A 17,377-nucleotide genomic window follows, 5' to 3' on the forward strand; every position below is an offset into this window, starting at 1 on the left:
GGGGGGGGGGGACTCCCTCCAATCCGATCGGGGGAAGGGAAGGGGTGGAGTCACACTGTTAGATTCGGGTGGGCAGGGCGTGCACTTGCCAGGTGCAGCCGGTAGATGTAGGCGTTGATCTGCACGTCCGTGCCGGGCTTCACGACGAGCCGGTCATAGTCACACAGGAGGTCGTTGCGCAGCCGCTGGACGTCGGCGCCGTGCGCGTCCTGCATCCTTTCCGCCGATCGCACGCACTCCTGCGCGGCCCGGGCGCCCGGGAGAACTGGGGAGGAAGACGAGTCCATGAGCTCTGCGTAGCTCCGCGAACAAGAGTGGGACAAGCAGGGCAGCAGGGGGGTTGGTGCGACGTACCGCGTAACATCTCCGGCGTGGGCAGGACGAAGACGGCCAGCAGGATGCCGGGCAAGTGGTGCGGACGGATGGCCATGCCTAAGAGCGCGCCCCAGCGGTGTGGCCTGTGTTCTGTCGTCGCTCCTGCTCTGGGACACAGTCGTGTAATCTCCGCACAAGCGTACACGCCTGGCGTACGCCCCCCGTAGCCGAAAGGGGGCGGGGCGCGGGGCGCCGCGGGGCGATGGTCGGAGATAGGCAGGGGCGGGCGGCGCCAACGCACATCCCACAACCCCCCGCTCAGCAAGAAGAAGCAATGGTACACGCATGTCAATTGTAAAAAAAATGGTTTATTTACAGTTTGTACATGAGAAAACCAGGAAGTCCATAGACGTCACTATGAAATTATCGGGCATCAACATATGTACAGATTTGTGACTTCTTTCTCGCAGGCTCCCAGCAAATTACACAACAGGCATACGTTGCCTAACTGCGTACGTTTCAGGAAAGCACGAGTCAATAACAAGTAACAATAGAAGCTATTATATCACATAACAAAGTTTGAATGGTTAGAATTGCAGCCATCCACTCATAAATTAACAATTAAATGTGCATAAATGCCTGAAAAATTATGTAAGGATCACAACAAAAATGGCACACATGAGATAAAATGAAAATTAAATTAAAAAGCATATCATTCTTCCTAAGGCTGATAGTCAAAGTACAAATCCTTGCAATTTTAAATGTCTTCATTCCCCTGAAATGTTTCACATAGGATGAAATTGTTTTACATTTCTATATGTCATCAAAATAAACCATAAATTTGATAGAAGTATTAGAGAATTTTGGGATACATCAGATGATTTTCCTTGCAGTCCTTTGACAGTTAAAAAGCCTTTCTGAGAAAATATGCAGAGGTAATTCAATAGTTAAATGAAATACTAGTAAAGCATATTTCATAAATAAATTTGAAGCAACTATGAGATCTGGAAATCATTTATCTGGATTGCAAAGCAGCTAGCAAAAAGAGATCAGCACAAATCCAGAAGTAGTTTCAGAGTTGTGCTCAATACAAAGAAGCCTGGCGAATGAAGTGAAAAGTACCTAATTACAGCAGGAACAGAGGCTACTGCTTTTACAATAATGAGCCATTTAAAAAAAAAACAATACATCCTCCAACTCTCATGCTAGTATTTCCTCCCAAAACATGTGAAATTCAGAACATCCTACTTTACTTGGCCATTTCCTTGAGGATCCTGGCATCAAATCAATGTAAGTCAAACCTAAACTCTATTTTCCAAGCAATCAAAGAGTTCCTACTAAATCTATATCAGTCTGTCATAGCATTAAAGCTTGAGAGGAGTTATAGAAACCCTAATCTTGTCACAACATAGAATTTGAATACTATTTGTGTATCCATTTGTGAACCCTGTGCAGTTGACATGCCATTTCCCATATTTAGAGACAACACCAACAAGAATACTTCTTTACAGTAATTAATGATGCAATAATAAAAAACACAAAATTTATGACAGAAAAACAAATATTAAAAAATACCAGGTACAATGCATGTTTCTCCACAAACATTTGAGCACTGCATAAGCCTTTAGAATTAGCTAGACTGTCAAATTTGTCATGAAACTGCTCAATTGCTGCATTAAAAATGTTAGTCCAGAAGAGAAAACAAACAACAATAATAAAAAGAAAATTTACCCCAAAAAATTATATCCAACTGTAAATTTACTGTCAAAAAGCTTGAACCCTTTAAAAACTCAAACTAAAGAGAAGATCAGGAGAAAACAGGAGATAACACACATTTTGCATAGAATTAAGAGTGAGTTTAACACTTTTTAGTACATGTAACCTTGTCGTTGATTTTACCCACAAGATTATACAATTGGAGATTGTATGCAGGTCTATGCTGGGCTGCATACAATCAATCAATGTCACCAATCATCCTGAGGCAATTTGTAAGTCCAATTATTACTACGAACAATTTCTAAGCCAGCCCCATAGTATGGTATGACATAGTGGCTTCCATCTGCTGGTCCCACCCGTTGAGTGGCAATCAAAATAATATCTAAGAGCTGGCCCATAAACATAAAACCTAAGGTGCAAAGTTTTAACAGTCCAATTGCAGGATAACCTAAATAAAATCTATCTGCACCAAACATTCCTAAAAATACAGACAGCAGCATGGCAGTTTCAAAGGAGTAGCCATTGCTGAAAGAGAAAGGAGCATGTCAAAACTTATGTGATACGAGATTAGAGAGAAATTAGAGGAAAATACTTACGTCCATTTGCATGGCATCTCTCTCTCGAAGGTTGAATTGCCAGACTCTGCACAAATTATTTCATCACTTGCACGGCAACGAACTGGAAAATAACCAAAAAGATAGGTAAAATTGTAAGTTTTGGTACTGTGGATACACAGATAGGATTTTCATTTTTCCATGTTGGGGTTCTGCATTGAGGTTAAATATTAAATAACATGACACAGAAGATTTACTCAAGTCAAAGACACTTCTTCGAAGACACACGGCACAGTTTAGTAACTCAAGGGGAATGTTTTTTTTTAGTATGCACTTACCTTTAGCTACGTTTTTTTCCGTACAGCCGTAAGGTTGCTGTGTTTTGGGATCTATATAGTCGTATGATGGATCAGGGCAAATGTATTGCCCCATCAGAAGATCGGCACAATTTGTGGTGTAGTTCATAGACTCTTCCGCAATAACAATAGAGCTTAAATATATAGAAATCCCTAAAAGCCCAGCTCTAACATTCATTGCAAATAGAAAATCATCACACGATATAACCTAGACTGGATATCAACTCTCCATTGCTCGCCAACAAAAACACTAGAGTCAAGACAGATGACTGTTGAATGTACAGCTGATGTTCTCATACTACTGTCAGTGGGTGGTGAGTGGTGGTGAGCAGTTGTGGTGAGGCGACTTCGGTCAACCTCGTCGGTTGTGCCCGTGCTCTTTCTCTCTCAGCTCCAACATTTTTCGCGCGTTGCAGTGCGTAGCGTTGCAGGAGCCTTGAGGCAAGCCCCCTGCAGCCATGGGCAACCACCACAGTCATTCGGACAACCACAGCAGTTCAAGCTCACGGAGCAAGAGCATTTCAAGGACCAGCTCTGGGGCGGACATAAAGGAGCAAAATCATGCCACAGCGCTGGTACCCGTCGACAAACTGGCCAAGGTGAGGAGAGAGAGAGACAGCGAGTGAGAGAGACAGGCTGAGGGAGAGACAGGGACAGGGCAAGGCCACAGCCCCGGGCTCCTCCTCTTCTACGCTCAAAGTTGCCGCAAGGTAACACAAAGTCTACCTTTCACCGTGACGCTAAGTGTGACGCGTTCGTGATGCGTCCCCTCACATACTGGTAGATCGTCTGCCTGAGATTGAGGTTAGCCGCCCAGTACGCGGCCGCTTGGCTCAAGCTTAACTCCGTATGGCGCCCGAGAGCGAGAGAGAAAATAGGCACCTTAACATCTGCACCTTCTCCCCCCCCCCTCGCCGTTACTGCTCCCCCCTCCCTCCCACCAATACCCCTTGCTCCTTAAAGGTAATCAGAGGGACATCTACATTTTCCTTGTTCCTCTTCTATATATTCAATTTTATTCTATCTAAATTTGACACAAGTATGTGACTTGTAATTTTACCCAAGCTCACAACTAAAAAACTATTAGAATATACACTGAAGTTCCTTTTGGCATGTTGGTTCCTAAATTTCCCTTCACCCACAAAATTTAGGTGTTCAAACTCAGCATATTTACTAACTATCTACTATCTACTAACTATCTTACTAATTATCTATGTTTAATATTAATCAAATTAATTTTACTTATTATTTTGTTAAGAAAAGTACTCAAGGATAGACAGTACAAAAAATTACTGGATTTCCTTGGCTACTTTACTCTTGCACCAATGCATTTATATTTTTTTTCCAGATACTTGTACAAAAAAATGCTGATGAAGGAACTGGTCAAAATGTCATTTCAGCAAATGTGTTTGCTGTGAGTAAAATACTTCCATTTTTTATTTTTTTTGTATTACTTACATTTTCCTCTTTGGCCCACTGTAACTCAGTTAATTTACTTGTAGAAATATCTCTTCCCTCAATATCCTGAACTTGGATTAAAAGTTTTCAACTATATGGCTAGATGTGGAGGAGCCTGTAAATCATCAAAAAGTATGTCTGCTTCAAGTTTTCGACAGCAAGCTGACAAGTTACTACAAATCATCCCAGATGAGAAAATTGCCGAGCTTTATATTAAGGTAGATTTTAATAAAATAGTACTTGACTTTTATAAAGGTATTACCAATGAGAAAATTTGTTTTTTTATTCAACTTTGAAATTGCAGATTTTTTCCGAAGGATCTGAAGAAGTGGCTCAACAACAAGTATTGGACTTACTGATGCTGACTTACCGCCTTGCCATGGATAACTACCCAGGGGGGCCACAGACCTGCCTACATATCCACCACACTCTTCAGGCAGTGGTGGATTCAGCCGTAAGCATCAAGTCTTTACTTAGCCACGTCTAGCCACACCAGCCCCAGGTACTAGCTCCTCATCTTTATCTTTGCTAAAGTTGATTGACTGGAAAAGTCTATCAAATTTCTAGCTATTCATACAATTTAGACCAGTTGATGCAAACTTATTGTTTGTTGTAACACTTTGCTGCATTTCCCCCTCTTATGTCTATTAATTTTAGTAGGGATATACAGAAGGAGTCCACTCCATAGATAGCTTAAGCAATTTTTGTTGTCTACTCGTGGATGCCTTGTATATATGCCCTTCCCTTTATCATTTAACTTATCTCGTATTGTTAATTATTTGCTTGGTTATTATCTTAAATTTAAAGTTGTGGGCTGGCCTGTGACTTCTTGTTGGTCACATTTTTTTTGTCTTTATAATGGAGATTCAGGAGGAGTATTGCCAAACTATTTCAGTCTTGATTTATTTTCCAACATGGATTTCTCTCAAAGTAAGGAGTGAAGGATCCTTCACTAACAAAGGGAACAACCATTGGGTTCCCTAACCCACCTTATTGTTAGAATTTGTCTGCTCTGGTATATATTTTTTTTTCAGGTGTGACGTGAGTGAAGACCTCTGCTTTGCTAAGTGAGCTTTGCTAAGTGAGCTGCTAAAACTTTAAAAGACATATCTATTTGCAATATGTTTACTTAATCATTGTAGTAGCCATTCCTAAAAGTGGGGTGATCGTGTATTGTAAAAATCAATTTAATCCTAATCCCTTAAAATTAAAAAAAAACTTGCAGTGTGTAAAATGTCATGGATATGATTAATTCTGTGTTGCATTCTACAATTTCATCAACTCTAACCCAATCCAATTTGTTACTTTTTTATTTTCTAGTTTCACAAGAAATTGGCAGTCTCTCCCGGCTACATGAGCAACTGGCTTCTTCAACACCTTCCTAGGCTTCTGCCATTATTACATCGGTATGTCGTCCACGTTTTGACAACAGCGTACCGGTCTCTTCAAGAAAAACAGCCAGTCACAACTTCAGCTCCTGTAAGTGACATTATTTTTTATACTCATATTGTTTTTCAAAACGTACTGTCAGATGTGAAAAAATAAACATTGATTTGACTTTCAAAAAAGTACGTAGGTTTGTCAACCATACAAGGCGTCCAATAGGTCCCATGGTACTTTTTTGTATTGTTACTGTACTGGCATGTGGGCGGGCCGTTGACTTACTTGGTGCAATGAGGGTGCCCCTAGTGAGTCATTTGAACGATGTTCTGATGGGTAAACGGAAGTAGGCTGGACCACACGCACGCCTGTGTGCGTTTCAGTATTTCAAAACAATTGTATGGAACCTATAGGACACTATATACTAGACCATGAGTTTGTAATAGATATTTATTGACTTATTGTATTGGTTTCTTTCACATGCCAGCAAGGGGATGCTTCATGTGAAGCAGAGGAGGTAGGACTATCTATCACTATCCTTGTGCTTGATCAAGAATGAAAGATAATAATCTTTAAATGTGGCACACTAGAAGTAGACTGATAAAAATAGTGAAAATGAGAAATGAATTTCTGTAGAAATCCTATAAGTAATTAAATTGTTACAGGGCATGGAACTTTCCACACCTGTTCTCGAGAAAAATTTTGACATTGATACCAAAGGACCATATCTGCTGCCAGTATCCCAAGTTTGGCTTCTAGCAACAAGTCTTCCTGCAATTTTTACCATGCCATCTCAACACCCAAATGGATCATCTTCACCTACTCAACACAATGGTTCATCTGCCCAATCACTTATCGCCAAAATGGTATGCGTTTTAAATATTTTTGCTAACAGTGATTATTTAAAGGTTTACTTCACCTTTTGATTTTCTATATTGTTCCAGTTGGGATCAACATATCCATCTCATTGGGCACCTTTGTACAGTAGTGATCAACATGGATTAGGCTCAAATAGGTAAGCTTTGCACAATGGTTTCTAAGTTGACCTCAGCCTAGGGTTTGTCTGATTGTCAAATTTCCTCTTCAGATTTCTACATCATGTACTCAGCTACCGAGGACCTACTCTCACATTCCTAAGAGGACAGGAGGGAGTTGAATTCTGTCTTGCAGCCGATTCAGAGTGGCATGAATCTAATCACTACTGGGGATGCGAAAATTCCTGCGTTCTGCAGATTTTACCTCTTTTCCATGTTATTGAACGTAAGTGTTTTTGTTTTTCTTATGAACTTTATGGTTATTGTTTAAGATTTTAACTTTAACTTTCTTTTCAATTAAAGGGGGTGCAAAACTTCTATATTTAAATTTTAGTATCCGGGGTTATCCTAAAGGAATCCATGCTGGTACTAATCCCAGCAAACCAAGTCTCAAACTTGATGATTCCTTCAGTATGATTACTTATAGTGGTATTCCTTATCCGCTGGTCAGTGTAGAGGTGTGGGGGTGTGGTACATCTAAATCAAGGTAAGTAATCATTCAAGAGAAATACAGTTATCAATGAATCTTTTTTTTTTCTAATTTTCTATCTACGTTTATTTATTAGGGAGCAGCAGCTTGAAACAAAGAAATGGGAAGTCAAGCAAGCAGAAAAACAGCGAACTGTGAAGCTTAGTGCTGCTGACTGGGTTGATCATCCAGATCGATACTTGTTAGAGTTAGGAGGTCGTCAAACATACAATACTCCATCCAACTAGCCCTCTCTAGTCAGGTAGAATACTTTTAATTCTACCTTAATCTCCCAGGGTTCTTGATGAAGAATGATGGTTCTTTTATATTTTGTGTTGCATAGAGTAGTTGTCATCCATCTCAATTTGGACCTACCCCACAGTCATACAAGAATGGGTAGTCAAAGAACAAAGCTCAGCTGGTGACATGACAAAAATTGTGCCCAGTCTGCCATTTCGTCCATGGAATAAGATTAACAGTATGATTTGCCTTGACCGAAAGAGTTACTTGCTGTTTCCTCTATATAAAACAATATATAAGAAGCAGTAAAAGGCTATTTGTTACTGTATGATATGTTTATATTGTTGAGGTTTTTGTAACATGTGCTGTGCTGCTTGTGCCTAAAGTTATGAGAATTGCTCCAGCAGTCAGTAGACATAGTAAATTATTTGTGATGTGTGTAAGGTATATAATATTTTGTTTTAGTAGTATTGTGAAGGATACATTCCGTTATGCGGACATAAAGTCAGATTTGATGACATATTTAGGCATGGCATTTTCTTAATTTGTGCTTGTGTGTTGAGCACATAGAAGTAGACATAAACTACTCCAAAACTTAAGAACTACAATTTACTTAAAATGAGATTGGTAGGGGTTTTAAAAAATATTTTCTTTTAGCATATTTTTATAGGTTCTTCCAAGGCTTTTGAGTTTTACTTAATTTTAAATTTTTTAAATAATTGACAATAAGTAAGGCCTCAGTATTAAATTTTTAAGTTCCATCTGATTGTTTGGGCTGCATTTTTTATACTTCTGTCTTAATTCTCAAGAGACTCATTTGATCTGCGGTCTCCTCTGCTCTAATGCCTTTCTGAGGAGATGTGCATTGGGTGCATTGAATCACTCAAATTGATGATACTCTATAGTAAGTTGGCTCCTGTCCCATTCTGACAGATAATGGAATGTGTGTCATCTATCAATTTGCTTCATGATTTTCTGTCTTGAAGAAACTATCTGATAACTTTACCTTTTTCGCTGTAATGTGTTTTAAATGAAAGGAAGGATGGGCTGGGAACCTTCTGGCGAGCCTTGCCCCATTATGTTATGTTATACAATTGCCAAATATATATTTTTGCTGTAATATAACAGGCAGCACAGTGCTTCTTTGCATTGCAGCTCAATTGAAAGCCTTAAAGATTTATGCTTATGCATTTGTAGTTAAAAGATGATCGCGTGTGATAAATCACATTCAGAATGTGTTGGACTGTGATCCATTATTAAATGTAGTGTTTACCTTACTGTGTTTGCCGCTAGTTCTTTCCCAGTTCCTTTTGAAAGTTTTGCTATTAGTTGTGTTTAAGTTTAAATATCTCATGTCGTTCATGGTACTGTCTCCACTTGTATTTTTATTACTGAATGGATGTGTGTCTTCAATTTAGAAAAATGAAAATCCTCTACTTTATTTCTGAAATCAAATTGTAATTGAAATTGCCAATGTGGCCAACGCTCATGTGGAGGTGGACAATCAACCATTCTTACAGATTTTTATGCTCCTTCGTCATTTTGTTAATGTGCCCTTGTTTGTGTGATACCATATTATATTCAAGGTGTGTTCATAGAGTTCATTTAAAAAAAAAAAAAAATTGTAGCAGGATGTGGACTTGAAAGTAAAGAGACTATTTTGTTCCCTTGCTTTATATTTACTAATATACAACTTTAGGGTGGTAAAATAATTTACTATTTTACACTTTACTGTTGTGAGGACATTTACAGTTACTATTCTGGCATTGATCTTACATAAGGATTGACGTCATCTAAAACGTTTTCTTTTTCTTGTCTTTCACTTAAGATTGCAGGTTGTTTTGTGATTTTTTTTGCCTTTGTCTCGATGCATAATTCTCATGGATGCAATAACACTGTGATAAGATTTTTAATTTTGTTTCATTTTACAAATCAAGTGTGTTTATTGCAACCATATTTTCTTCAAATCTTGCTCCTTTGGTTGCCAAGACTTGATGTATTGATCAAGTATTAATAATGTTGTTCTAAAGTCTTTGTAGTAGAATTGGTATGTCTAAAGTATTTTAGCAGTATATTTTTTTAACATTAAGCACAAAGACTGAAATAGAGAGTTATTGGTTCAAACCTGTGGACGATATAATGTGTTTGTTGTCTTTGTCTAGGGGTTATTGTGAATGAAATTTTTACTATTTTAATGATCACACCCACACCTAAGGGGTTAGAGGCACCTTGGGACTTAGAATTTATATTTTTCTTATGGAAGACCTGAAAATAGCTAAAGTTATATTGGATTGGATATGCAACCCGCAACCCCTCGTCAGCTGTAGTTACCAAGTCAAGTAAAGTGCATCACATTTTTGGAAAAAAAATAAATTTTAAAAAATACTGCTTTGTAGAGGAATAGTGCATTTCCTTTTGACTTTGACAGAATATCCATCTTACAATCCAACTCTGAATGAAGTACTCTTACTGAACATCTAACGTAGTATTTATTTATCTGGTGATACCATTTTAACTTGTTTATTTCTTAATTTTCATCTGTTCTGGGTGGAAATTTACTGTGGAAACTTAAGTTGTATGCTTTTACCCTTTTTTTCTTGAGTGTATTTCATTATAGTGCCATATTAAGTACTGCTTGGTTTTTTCTGTTTGTTTTTAAAATTTAAAAGTACATATAACTGAGAATGTATGTATATTTCTGTCTGATCTTATCTTTGCTACTTATCTTTTGAAAACTTGAATGGGTCATTCTGATTGTGAAAAGTTAACAGCCTGTTACTATTTGTGTTTACACCCTCTTAGCAAGGGGAGAAAAATCAGATTTTTAAAATTAAAAATACAAAACAGTCACCCATGTAAAAGTCAAAGGTTTTGATCAATTTGTGTTTCAAATTCCAATGAGAATCTCATTGTGATCTGCATAAAGTGAACAGAATAAAATAACCATACCAAAATATATTTTTCAACTGCTTGTGGTTTCATTTTGATATCCATGAAGCCATCCTTATGTCCATAATATTATCGACGTGGAGAATCAAGTGGCATACTACCGTAGGAGGAAGGGAGGAACCTCTGAACGACCTGTTGGCGCCGGCTGGGTAGGCCACCCAATGTACGCAGAGTCTCCACGTCGATATTTAGATTAGAGCTCTCGATCCCGGAAAAGTGTCGTGGAACTGGACGTGACGTCAAGACAAGGTGAAGAGTGTCAACAAACACTGTTTCCTTGTTGTTTGTCACCACAGCACGTTTAAACATTTAAACGATTCTGAATTGATATTTTCCCCTTACTCAACTGTAATATGTCTTACTCTGCTGATTATATCAAAGACAAATTGAGCAAGGAACTTCAACCCATTCACATTGTAAGTAGGCTAGGTTAGGATCAAACCGGGCCGCACTACTTACCGCTACAGCTATTCCTGTGGTTACGCCTGAGAGGGAAGCTGAATCAAGACAACTGCAATGTCTTCGCCTACATCTGTGGATTCCTTCCGTGGAGCGGCTGCCCTGACGCTGCTGGGGCTGCTGGTCTTGCGGTGGGCTGTTGCCCTGCACCCTTACTCCGGAGAGAAGAAGCCTCCTATGTATGGGGATTATGAGGCTCAGCGCCACTGGATGGAAGTGACACACAACCTGCCTGTAGAGGAGTGGTACTTTAACACAACTGACAATGATCTTATGTACTGGGGTCTTGATTACCCTCCACTGACTGCTTATCACAGCAAACTTTGCGGCTTTGTTGCTTCCTTTATTGACAAGAGTTTTGTGGCTTTAAAGACATCTCGTGGTTTTGAGAGCTACGAACACAAGCTGTTTATGCGATGGACTGTGATTCTTAGCGACCTTCTTGTTCTTATACCATCTGTGTGGCTTTACTTTGCAAAGAACCTTCGGTCTGCTGATGACACATCCTTGGTCTGGATATTCCTTGTTCTTTCACACCCAGGTCTACTGTTAATTGATCATGGTCATTTTCAATATAATGGAGTTTCTATAGGATTCACTATAGCAGCCACAGCTGCCCTCTTGAGAAAGAGAACTCTGTTAGGTTCTGTACTATTTGTTCTTGCGCTCAGTTTTAAGCAAATGAGTTTGTACTATGCTCTTCCCTTTTTCTTTTACTTACTTGGAACCAGTTTAGAGGGAGGTATTGTTAGGGGTCTACCAAAAGTGGCAACTCTAGGAATGGTGGTATTGGCAACTTTTAGTATTGTTTGGCTACCGTTTGTTTCTCAGCTCTCACAACTGCAGCAAGTCTTCTGCAGACTGTTCCCAATAGCAAGGGGAGTTTTTGAAGATAAGGTGTCAAATGTATGGTGTGCCATAAATATTGTCATTAAACTTAAAAACATGTTTTCCAACGAGGAAATGGCTGCAGTTTGCCTGCTTTCAACACTTATAGCTGTTCTTCCAAGTTGCTTGGATTTAGTTTTCCGTCCCCATCGAAACAAGTTTGTCTACGGATTGATAAATTCTTCTTTAGCATTTTTCCTTTTTTCATTTCAAGTTCATGAAAAGAGTATATTACTTGCTGCAATTCCAGTCTCTCTCATTGTGCCTTCAGATCCCTTCATGAGTATGTGGTTTACAGCCATCTCCTCATTTAGCATGCTCCCCTTATTATGGAAAGATGGGTTACTTATCCCAACATTGGCACTATCTCTTTTCCATATTGTTGCCACTACCTTAATGGTAAATGTGCTACAGTCACCTATTCAGAGACCACAGAAAGCTAGTGACCAAAATTTATCTAATGTTTGGTGGTGGGCTGCTTTCTTTGCATCTATGACAGGCTGTGTGGTGTTAACAATTTTAAGTGTTTTTGTCAAGCCTCCAAACAAGTTACCGGACTTGTTTCCTTTACTAATGTCGGTTTATTCATGTCTACACTTTGTAATTTTTTTGCTGTATTTTAATTACAAACAAATGTCTGTGAATGGTGTCAGTCTCCAATCCTCCAGTGAAAGCAAAAAGCAAAAGTAAATTTTTGTGCTGTTTTCAAACATTAGATTGTTATTTTTCTCTTAAATTTAAGATGATGTTCCTCTTTTCTCTTGGCACATAAATAAGAAATCTCAATGGACTTTCATAGACTTCCTGTATTTAAAAAAAAAATAATATTTGTTTAAGTGTAGCCCAAGCTTGTTGCAAGCTAAATTCCATTTCAATAATGATAAAATCCGACAAGCTCAATAAAGGTCAAAATAAACAAGTATTACTAGTTTCTTCATTATCCACTTTTTCTTTGGGAATATGACACAATGTGCAAATAATATTCTCAATTAACAAAGTGCATGCAGCATGTGATATTTTTTGTAACTAATGCCTCAATGTTTTCCTGTTTGATCAATTACCATACAGGAGGTGGTGGATGAATCCGATGGCTGCGGTGGTAAATTCAATGTAATTGTGGTTTCTGATAAGTTTGAAGGAAAACCTCTCCTTCAACGGCACCGGTTAGTATCATCTTCCTATGCAGTAAAATACCCACACTACACCCAACCCAGAAATAGCCTCCTCGCAATTCTAATGAGGCCTGAGGTGAGCTCAGGTCCACAGGTCACTGGTGCTCTTCTTCCCTCCTGGTCCTTGTCTTCTTCACTCATTTCACTGTCTTGACAACTGCATACCAGATGTTGCACCTTCTCTTCAAAAGTCTTCAATTTTTTTTAATGTCTGTTTTATTTTTCCTTTGTTAATCAGGCTAGTTAACTCAATATTAGCTGAGGAATTAAAAGTTATTCATGCATTCTCTCAAAAGACTTTGACACCCGAACAGTGGGCAAAACAAAATACAGTATAGCATAAGTTTGGTGAAATCAGTGCCTACAGATCATCATGGATAGCCTTCCATCAAAATTCAGCATCACTGCACCCGGAAAAGTTATCCTTCATGGGGATCATTCAGTAAGTATTGGTAATATAATAACTCATGAAAATCATTCTTTTTTTTTAACTTTAACGCAACAATATTTTTAGGTTGTATATGGTCATCTTGCCATGGCGGCCAGTCTTGATTTGAAAACTAAAATCGAGTTCACGTCCCTGGATTCTGCCAGTTCTAATCCACAATTTGTTCACTTCATTATGCCCAAAGTTGAACTGAATCTAAGTCTATCTTTGAGGTATTGATTGTTGAAATGTCCCTTTTTAAACTCTAATTGTTTTAATTCACCAAATGTTTTAAAAATGAACAAATCCTTAACACTTTTAGTGAAATGAACCGTATATTGTCTCTGACTGATGGAGACTCGTGGGATGTGAACAGTCCTCAAGATGTTAATTTTGACAAGCTTCTAGACAGTCTTGAAACTTTCATGGCTGGCCAACCAAGCTTTCAGTCATTGGGTGTACAACAGCAAGTAAGTGGTGTGGAACTTTGGATGTTCTGCTAAAGAAACTTTTTTTAAAAAAAAATCAAGTTTTGCACAATTCTATTTTTCTTTTTTTTTTCTTTTTTTTGTAGCAAGCATTGAAATGCTGCCTATTTTTGATGACGGCTATATTTAACCATCCACAAAAAAGTATGCTACCCACTCTGCAACCATTCCGATTGAATGTAACATCTGAGTTACCTGTAGGCGGTGGGGCAGGTTCCTCTGCTTCATTTTGTGTCTCCCTTGCTGCTTGTTTTGTGTTAATTGCTAGTTTTAGGGCTGAGTCTGCCAAAGAATTTTATCTTAATGATGAAAAGAAAGAGTTAATTTCACACTGGGCTTTCTTAGGAGAGCGAATAACTCATGGCAACCCTTCAGGTAAGCTTCTGTAAAGGCAATGAATTTTGCCATCTTTTTACTGATTGTCCTCACTCATTAAAATTTTGTTGCAGGTCTTGATAACAGTGTATGTACCTTCGGATCTCTAATAGCTTTCCGGCGCCCTAACAGTATGGAAAAAATTCCTCTCCATAAGGGGGTACGTGTCTTACTTGTGGATACAAAAGTAAGTCGCAACACCAAAACACTTGTGGAGCGTGTTGCACGACTGAAACAGCGACATGAAACAATTGTGAACACAATCATGAAGGTATGACAGTATTCATATTCATCATGTGGTAAAGTATTTTTGCATCTTAATATGAAGTTGACCTCTTAAGTATACATCTCTTGTAGGCAATGGATGGATTAAGCTCTGAGGCCAAAACATTAATTAAACAGCTGGATGAAGCCAAAGTCAATGAATCTAAAGACAGTATTACAGATTTGTTTTCAAGGCTTGAGGTAATAGTTATACCTATAAATCAGCACAGTAATACAGTTACTTCATTTTGTTGATTCCTTTTTTCCCTTTTTGCAGGAGGTGTGGTCAATAAATCACAGTCTTCTACAGTCCCTGGGAGTAAGCCATCCATCATTAGAACGTATCATACAGATAGCAAGGGATCATAATCTCAGTGGAAAATTGACAGGAGCTGGTGGAGGAGGTTTTGCTATTATCCTAGTTCCTGACAATTCTGATCTTGCATCAGTGAAAAAGAATCTGATCAACAATGGATTTGATGTGAGAGATGTTGAACTAGGAGGACCTGGAGTGCAGTTACACCTCAGCTAACTTGATGATCTTGCGTGTTTTTATAACAATGGGTACTATTAAAGGTTTCAGAAACAAAATTTCTTTAAAATCCAATAGCTTTTCTATTTACAACACAGCCTTGCTGTTCTTCTCCTTACAGTCACTCTACAGTTGAAAGAGTAGTCAGTCTGTATAATCTTTCTCCCTTCACAACAAGAACCAAGTTCACAATATTTGTCACTTAGTATGCACTACAACTTCTCACATTTTCCAAGTGAGAGTTTAAGCCAACATAGGTTCTTCCACACATTCCAAAATTTTAAAAACATAGTACACAATAATATCTAGAATAATGTGGGCAGGGACTCACTTGAAGGCACTTCAGTCTCTCTGTTGTTCTCCAAAACAATTTTGGTTCTTAGTAAATCATCTAATTCTACAGCTAATATATTCCTCTGAAAGTTACCTTTGTCATCCTGGGGTTGAAGAAAACAAAAATCAGATTAAAACTACCTGCAGTTTACTTGAATGAAACTTTGAGTGCTAAAGGACAAGAACAAACTTCTTACCGCTTTCATTTCCACATAAACAGTTCCTTTTTTACGAGATCCTTGAATGTAAAACTTAAGGAACATGTGTTTTTGCCCACTTACTTCATAAACACTATGACTGTAATTGTAAACCACAATAATTAAGTAATTTCAAATTATGATTATTTCTAAGTTAGATTTTAGGGAATTGATTAAAATTACCTGACATGTCTCCTCCGCCCACGAGCATTTTCTTCTCCATATGCCTTGATGGGCTCACCCAGGTGATCCCTTATCCTTTGATCTTTTATGCATTTATCCAATGCATCAGAATATATATTATTAGGGCTGTTTCCAGAGAAGAGCTCCTGGCAAACTGCATATAAAATTGATCCTGTGATTCCCAATCCAAAGAGAATGACTCCTAAGTTACCAGCTGTTTTAGTTGTTTCTTTCACTGAAAATATAGAGATATATGTCAAAGCTTAAGGATGAAAAGAGATCTGAAGGTCAGCAAGGTTGATCCAAGACTGATTAGTCCAAAAATTATTACCAGTTTCAAAGGCTGTTGCGGTTGAAATTTCAGAACCTCCTGCTTTGGATTCTGCGAGAGCACTAGATTCTTTGGATTGCGCTCGCCCTGAGTAATATCGCTGGGGCAATTTAACCGATGAAGGAAGCTGAAGTGCTGAAATCCTGGCACTAAGCAAAACCCATCTGGGAGAATGGGACGGGGAGCCGAATTTCCCCATTGTGTGTACTACAAAAAAAATATTAAAATTAAAATCTAATTTCAGAAGAGTAGTGCGTTTTAATGTGTCTGAATCTCATCTTCAACTAACTGCTGTCATGTGAATATAAATCCAGATAGTTGTGTAAAAAGTAAATGAAAATAGTGATACTGTTGACATACAATAAACATACAACACCGAGGTTATGATGCCCGATGTAGAACAAGAGCGAGATATAGAAATATCAAAAGAGGAGACACATAGCACAAAAACCGAGAAATAGTAATTGAACTTAACGCGGACATACTTTCGAAGTGCTGACAACACCGTCGAGGGCTTGAACTCGGCAACAACAGTGATGGGGCTGATGTTGAAAAGGGGGAGACCTACTACTGCTTTTTAGTTGGGCCACCGGCTTGCAGAGGGCAGCATTGGCGACGCCTCGGCGGCGTCGGCGGTTTGTTTCTTTTGTTCGAGGGGGAAGTTCCAAATAATCACAAAGACGCCCGGATCGCCAGTGGGAAGGAACAAAACGAGCGCCCTAAATTCGATGCTCGAAGAAAAAAAAGATGTTTCTATTTCAATGTAGTTATGACTTTTTTTTTCTACCCACCCAAACTATTTTTTTTTTTTTTTTAAGAAAGGCTTTTCCTTTCCATTGTGTTTCGTCACAAACGAGAGGGAAGGTGTCGTCGACCTCCGTATCGAGGCGCGTAATTATACACATTGCGGAAAGAGATACACCGGCCAACTCGAGCGGCGAGACGAGTCACCAAACTATCGCCACCAGTTTCTCTCTCGTCCGTCCGGTGACCGCGATATGTCCATTCCATATCCCCCGCTGGATGCAGCGGCGGCGGCGGCCGCCGAGGTGACTGGCACTGCGAGGGATAGAGAGGGAGGGGGGGGGGGGAAATGCCTCCGGCGACAAGTAGTAGCTATTCGCCACATTGATTACAAGTCCCGCGAGCGTTGACACAGAAATCACCTGTTGTTAGCGGGTAAGCACGCGGCAGCCACGAAAAATGAAACACAAAGGTCATACCCCTGCGGGGCGGGGCGTGTCGGCCGCGGCAGCT

General features: G+C 39.0%; 5 protein-coding genes across 10 annotated transcripts; 3 read left to right on the forward strand and 2 right to left on the reverse strand.

Moving 5' to 3' along the window:
- Positions 1-663: 663 nt before the first annotated feature.
- Positions 664-3,263, reverse strand: LOC113206825 (TM2 domain-containing protein CG10795). The gene is made up of 3 exons (XM_026423075.2): positions 2,924-3,263; positions 2,628-2,709; positions 664-2,556 (listed from the first exon to the last, which is right to left on the reverse strand). Exons 1-3 carry the CDS (start codon positions 3,117-3,119, stop codon positions 2,280-2,282), a joined length of 555 nt encoding a protein of 184 aa, XP_026278860.1. The 5' UTR covers positions 3,120-3,263; the 3' UTR covers positions 664-2,279.
- A 133-nt stretch (positions 3,264-3,396) lies between these two features.
- On the forward strand, positions 3,397-10,488 carry LOC113206822 (uncharacterized). 3 transcript variants are annotated; one of them, XM_026423071.2, is made up of 12 exons: positions 3,397-3,540; positions 4,290-4,355; positions 4,444-4,617; positions 4,704-4,853; positions 5,720-5,878; positions 6,267-6,296; positions 6,445-6,645; positions 6,724-6,794; positions 6,867-7,039; positions 7,117-7,300; positions 7,380-7,544; positions 7,631-10,488. In XM_026423071.2, exons 1-11 carry the CDS (start codon positions 3,400-3,402, stop codon positions 7,528-7,530), a joined length of 1,500 nt encoding a protein of 499 aa, XP_026278856.1. In that variant the 5' UTR covers positions 3,397-3,399; the 3' UTR covers positions 7,531-7,544; positions 7,631-10,488. The 3 variants fall into 3 exon arrangements, with proteins under 3 accessions (XP_026278856.1, XP_026278855.1, XP_026278857.1); XM_026423070.2 differs by having other exon boundaries at positions 7,380-10,488; XM_026423072.2 differs by lacking the exon at positions 6,267-6,296 and having other exon boundaries at positions 7,380-10,488.
- A 185-nt stretch (positions 10,489-10,673) lies between these two features.
- On the forward strand, positions 10,674-15,146 carry LOC113206823 (uncharacterized). Of its 4 annotated transcripts, XM_026423073.2 has the most exons (9): positions 11,048-11,175; positions 12,887-12,981; positions 13,229-13,432; positions 13,505-13,650; positions 13,740-13,887; positions 13,992-14,280; positions 14,355-14,551; positions 14,638-14,745; positions 14,822-15,146. In XM_026423073.2, the coding sequence occupies exons 3-9, from the start codon at positions 13,364-13,366 to the stop codon at positions 15,074-15,076; spliced, it is 1,212 nt and encodes a 403-aa protein (XP_026278858.1). In that variant the 5' UTR covers positions 11,048-11,175; positions 12,887-12,981; positions 13,229-13,363; the 3' UTR covers positions 15,077-15,146. The 4 variants fall into 4 exon arrangements, 3 of the variants coding, with proteins under 3 accessions (XP_026278858.1, XP_052128295.1, XP_052128294.1); XM_052272335.1 differs by lacking the exons at positions 11,048-11,175; positions 12,887-12,981 and adding an exon at positions 13,089-13,180 and having other exon boundaries at positions 13,287-13,432; XM_052272334.1 differs by lacking the exons at positions 11,048-11,175; positions 12,887-12,981 and adding an exon at positions 13,108-13,199 and having other exon boundaries at positions 13,287-13,432.
- LOC113206821 (dolichyl pyrophosphate Man9GlcNAc2 alpha-1,3-glucosyltransferase) lies at positions 10,881-12,734 on the forward strand. The gene has a single exon (XM_026423068.2). The coding sequence runs from the start codon at positions 10,988-10,990 to the stop codon at positions 12,506-12,508; it is 1,521 nt and encodes a 506-aa protein (XP_026278853.1). The 5' UTR covers positions 10,881-10,987; the 3' UTR covers positions 12,509-12,734.
- LOC113206824 (mitochondrial import inner membrane translocase subunit Tim21) lies at positions 15,136-16,338 on the reverse strand. The gene is made up of 4 exons (XM_026423074.2): positions 16,121-16,338; positions 15,790-16,024; positions 15,607-15,706; positions 15,136-15,513 (listed from the first exon to the last, which is right to left on the reverse strand). The coding sequence occupies exons 1-4, from the start codon at positions 16,317-16,319 to the stop codon at positions 15,382-15,384; spliced, it is 666 nt and encodes a 221-aa protein (XP_026278859.2). The 5' UTR covers positions 16,320-16,338; the 3' UTR covers positions 15,136-15,381.
- Positions 16,339-17,377: the final 1,039 nt, after the last annotated feature.

Source organism: Frankliniella occidentalis, unplaced genomic scaffold, assembly GCF_000697945.3.
Source record: "Frankliniella occidentalis isolate FOCC.00 unplaced genomic scaffold, Focc_3.1 Scaffold200, whole genome shotgun sequence".
NCBI classification, from domain to species: Eukaryota; Metazoa; Arthropoda; class Insecta; order Thysanoptera; family Thripidae; genus Frankliniella; species Frankliniella occidentalis.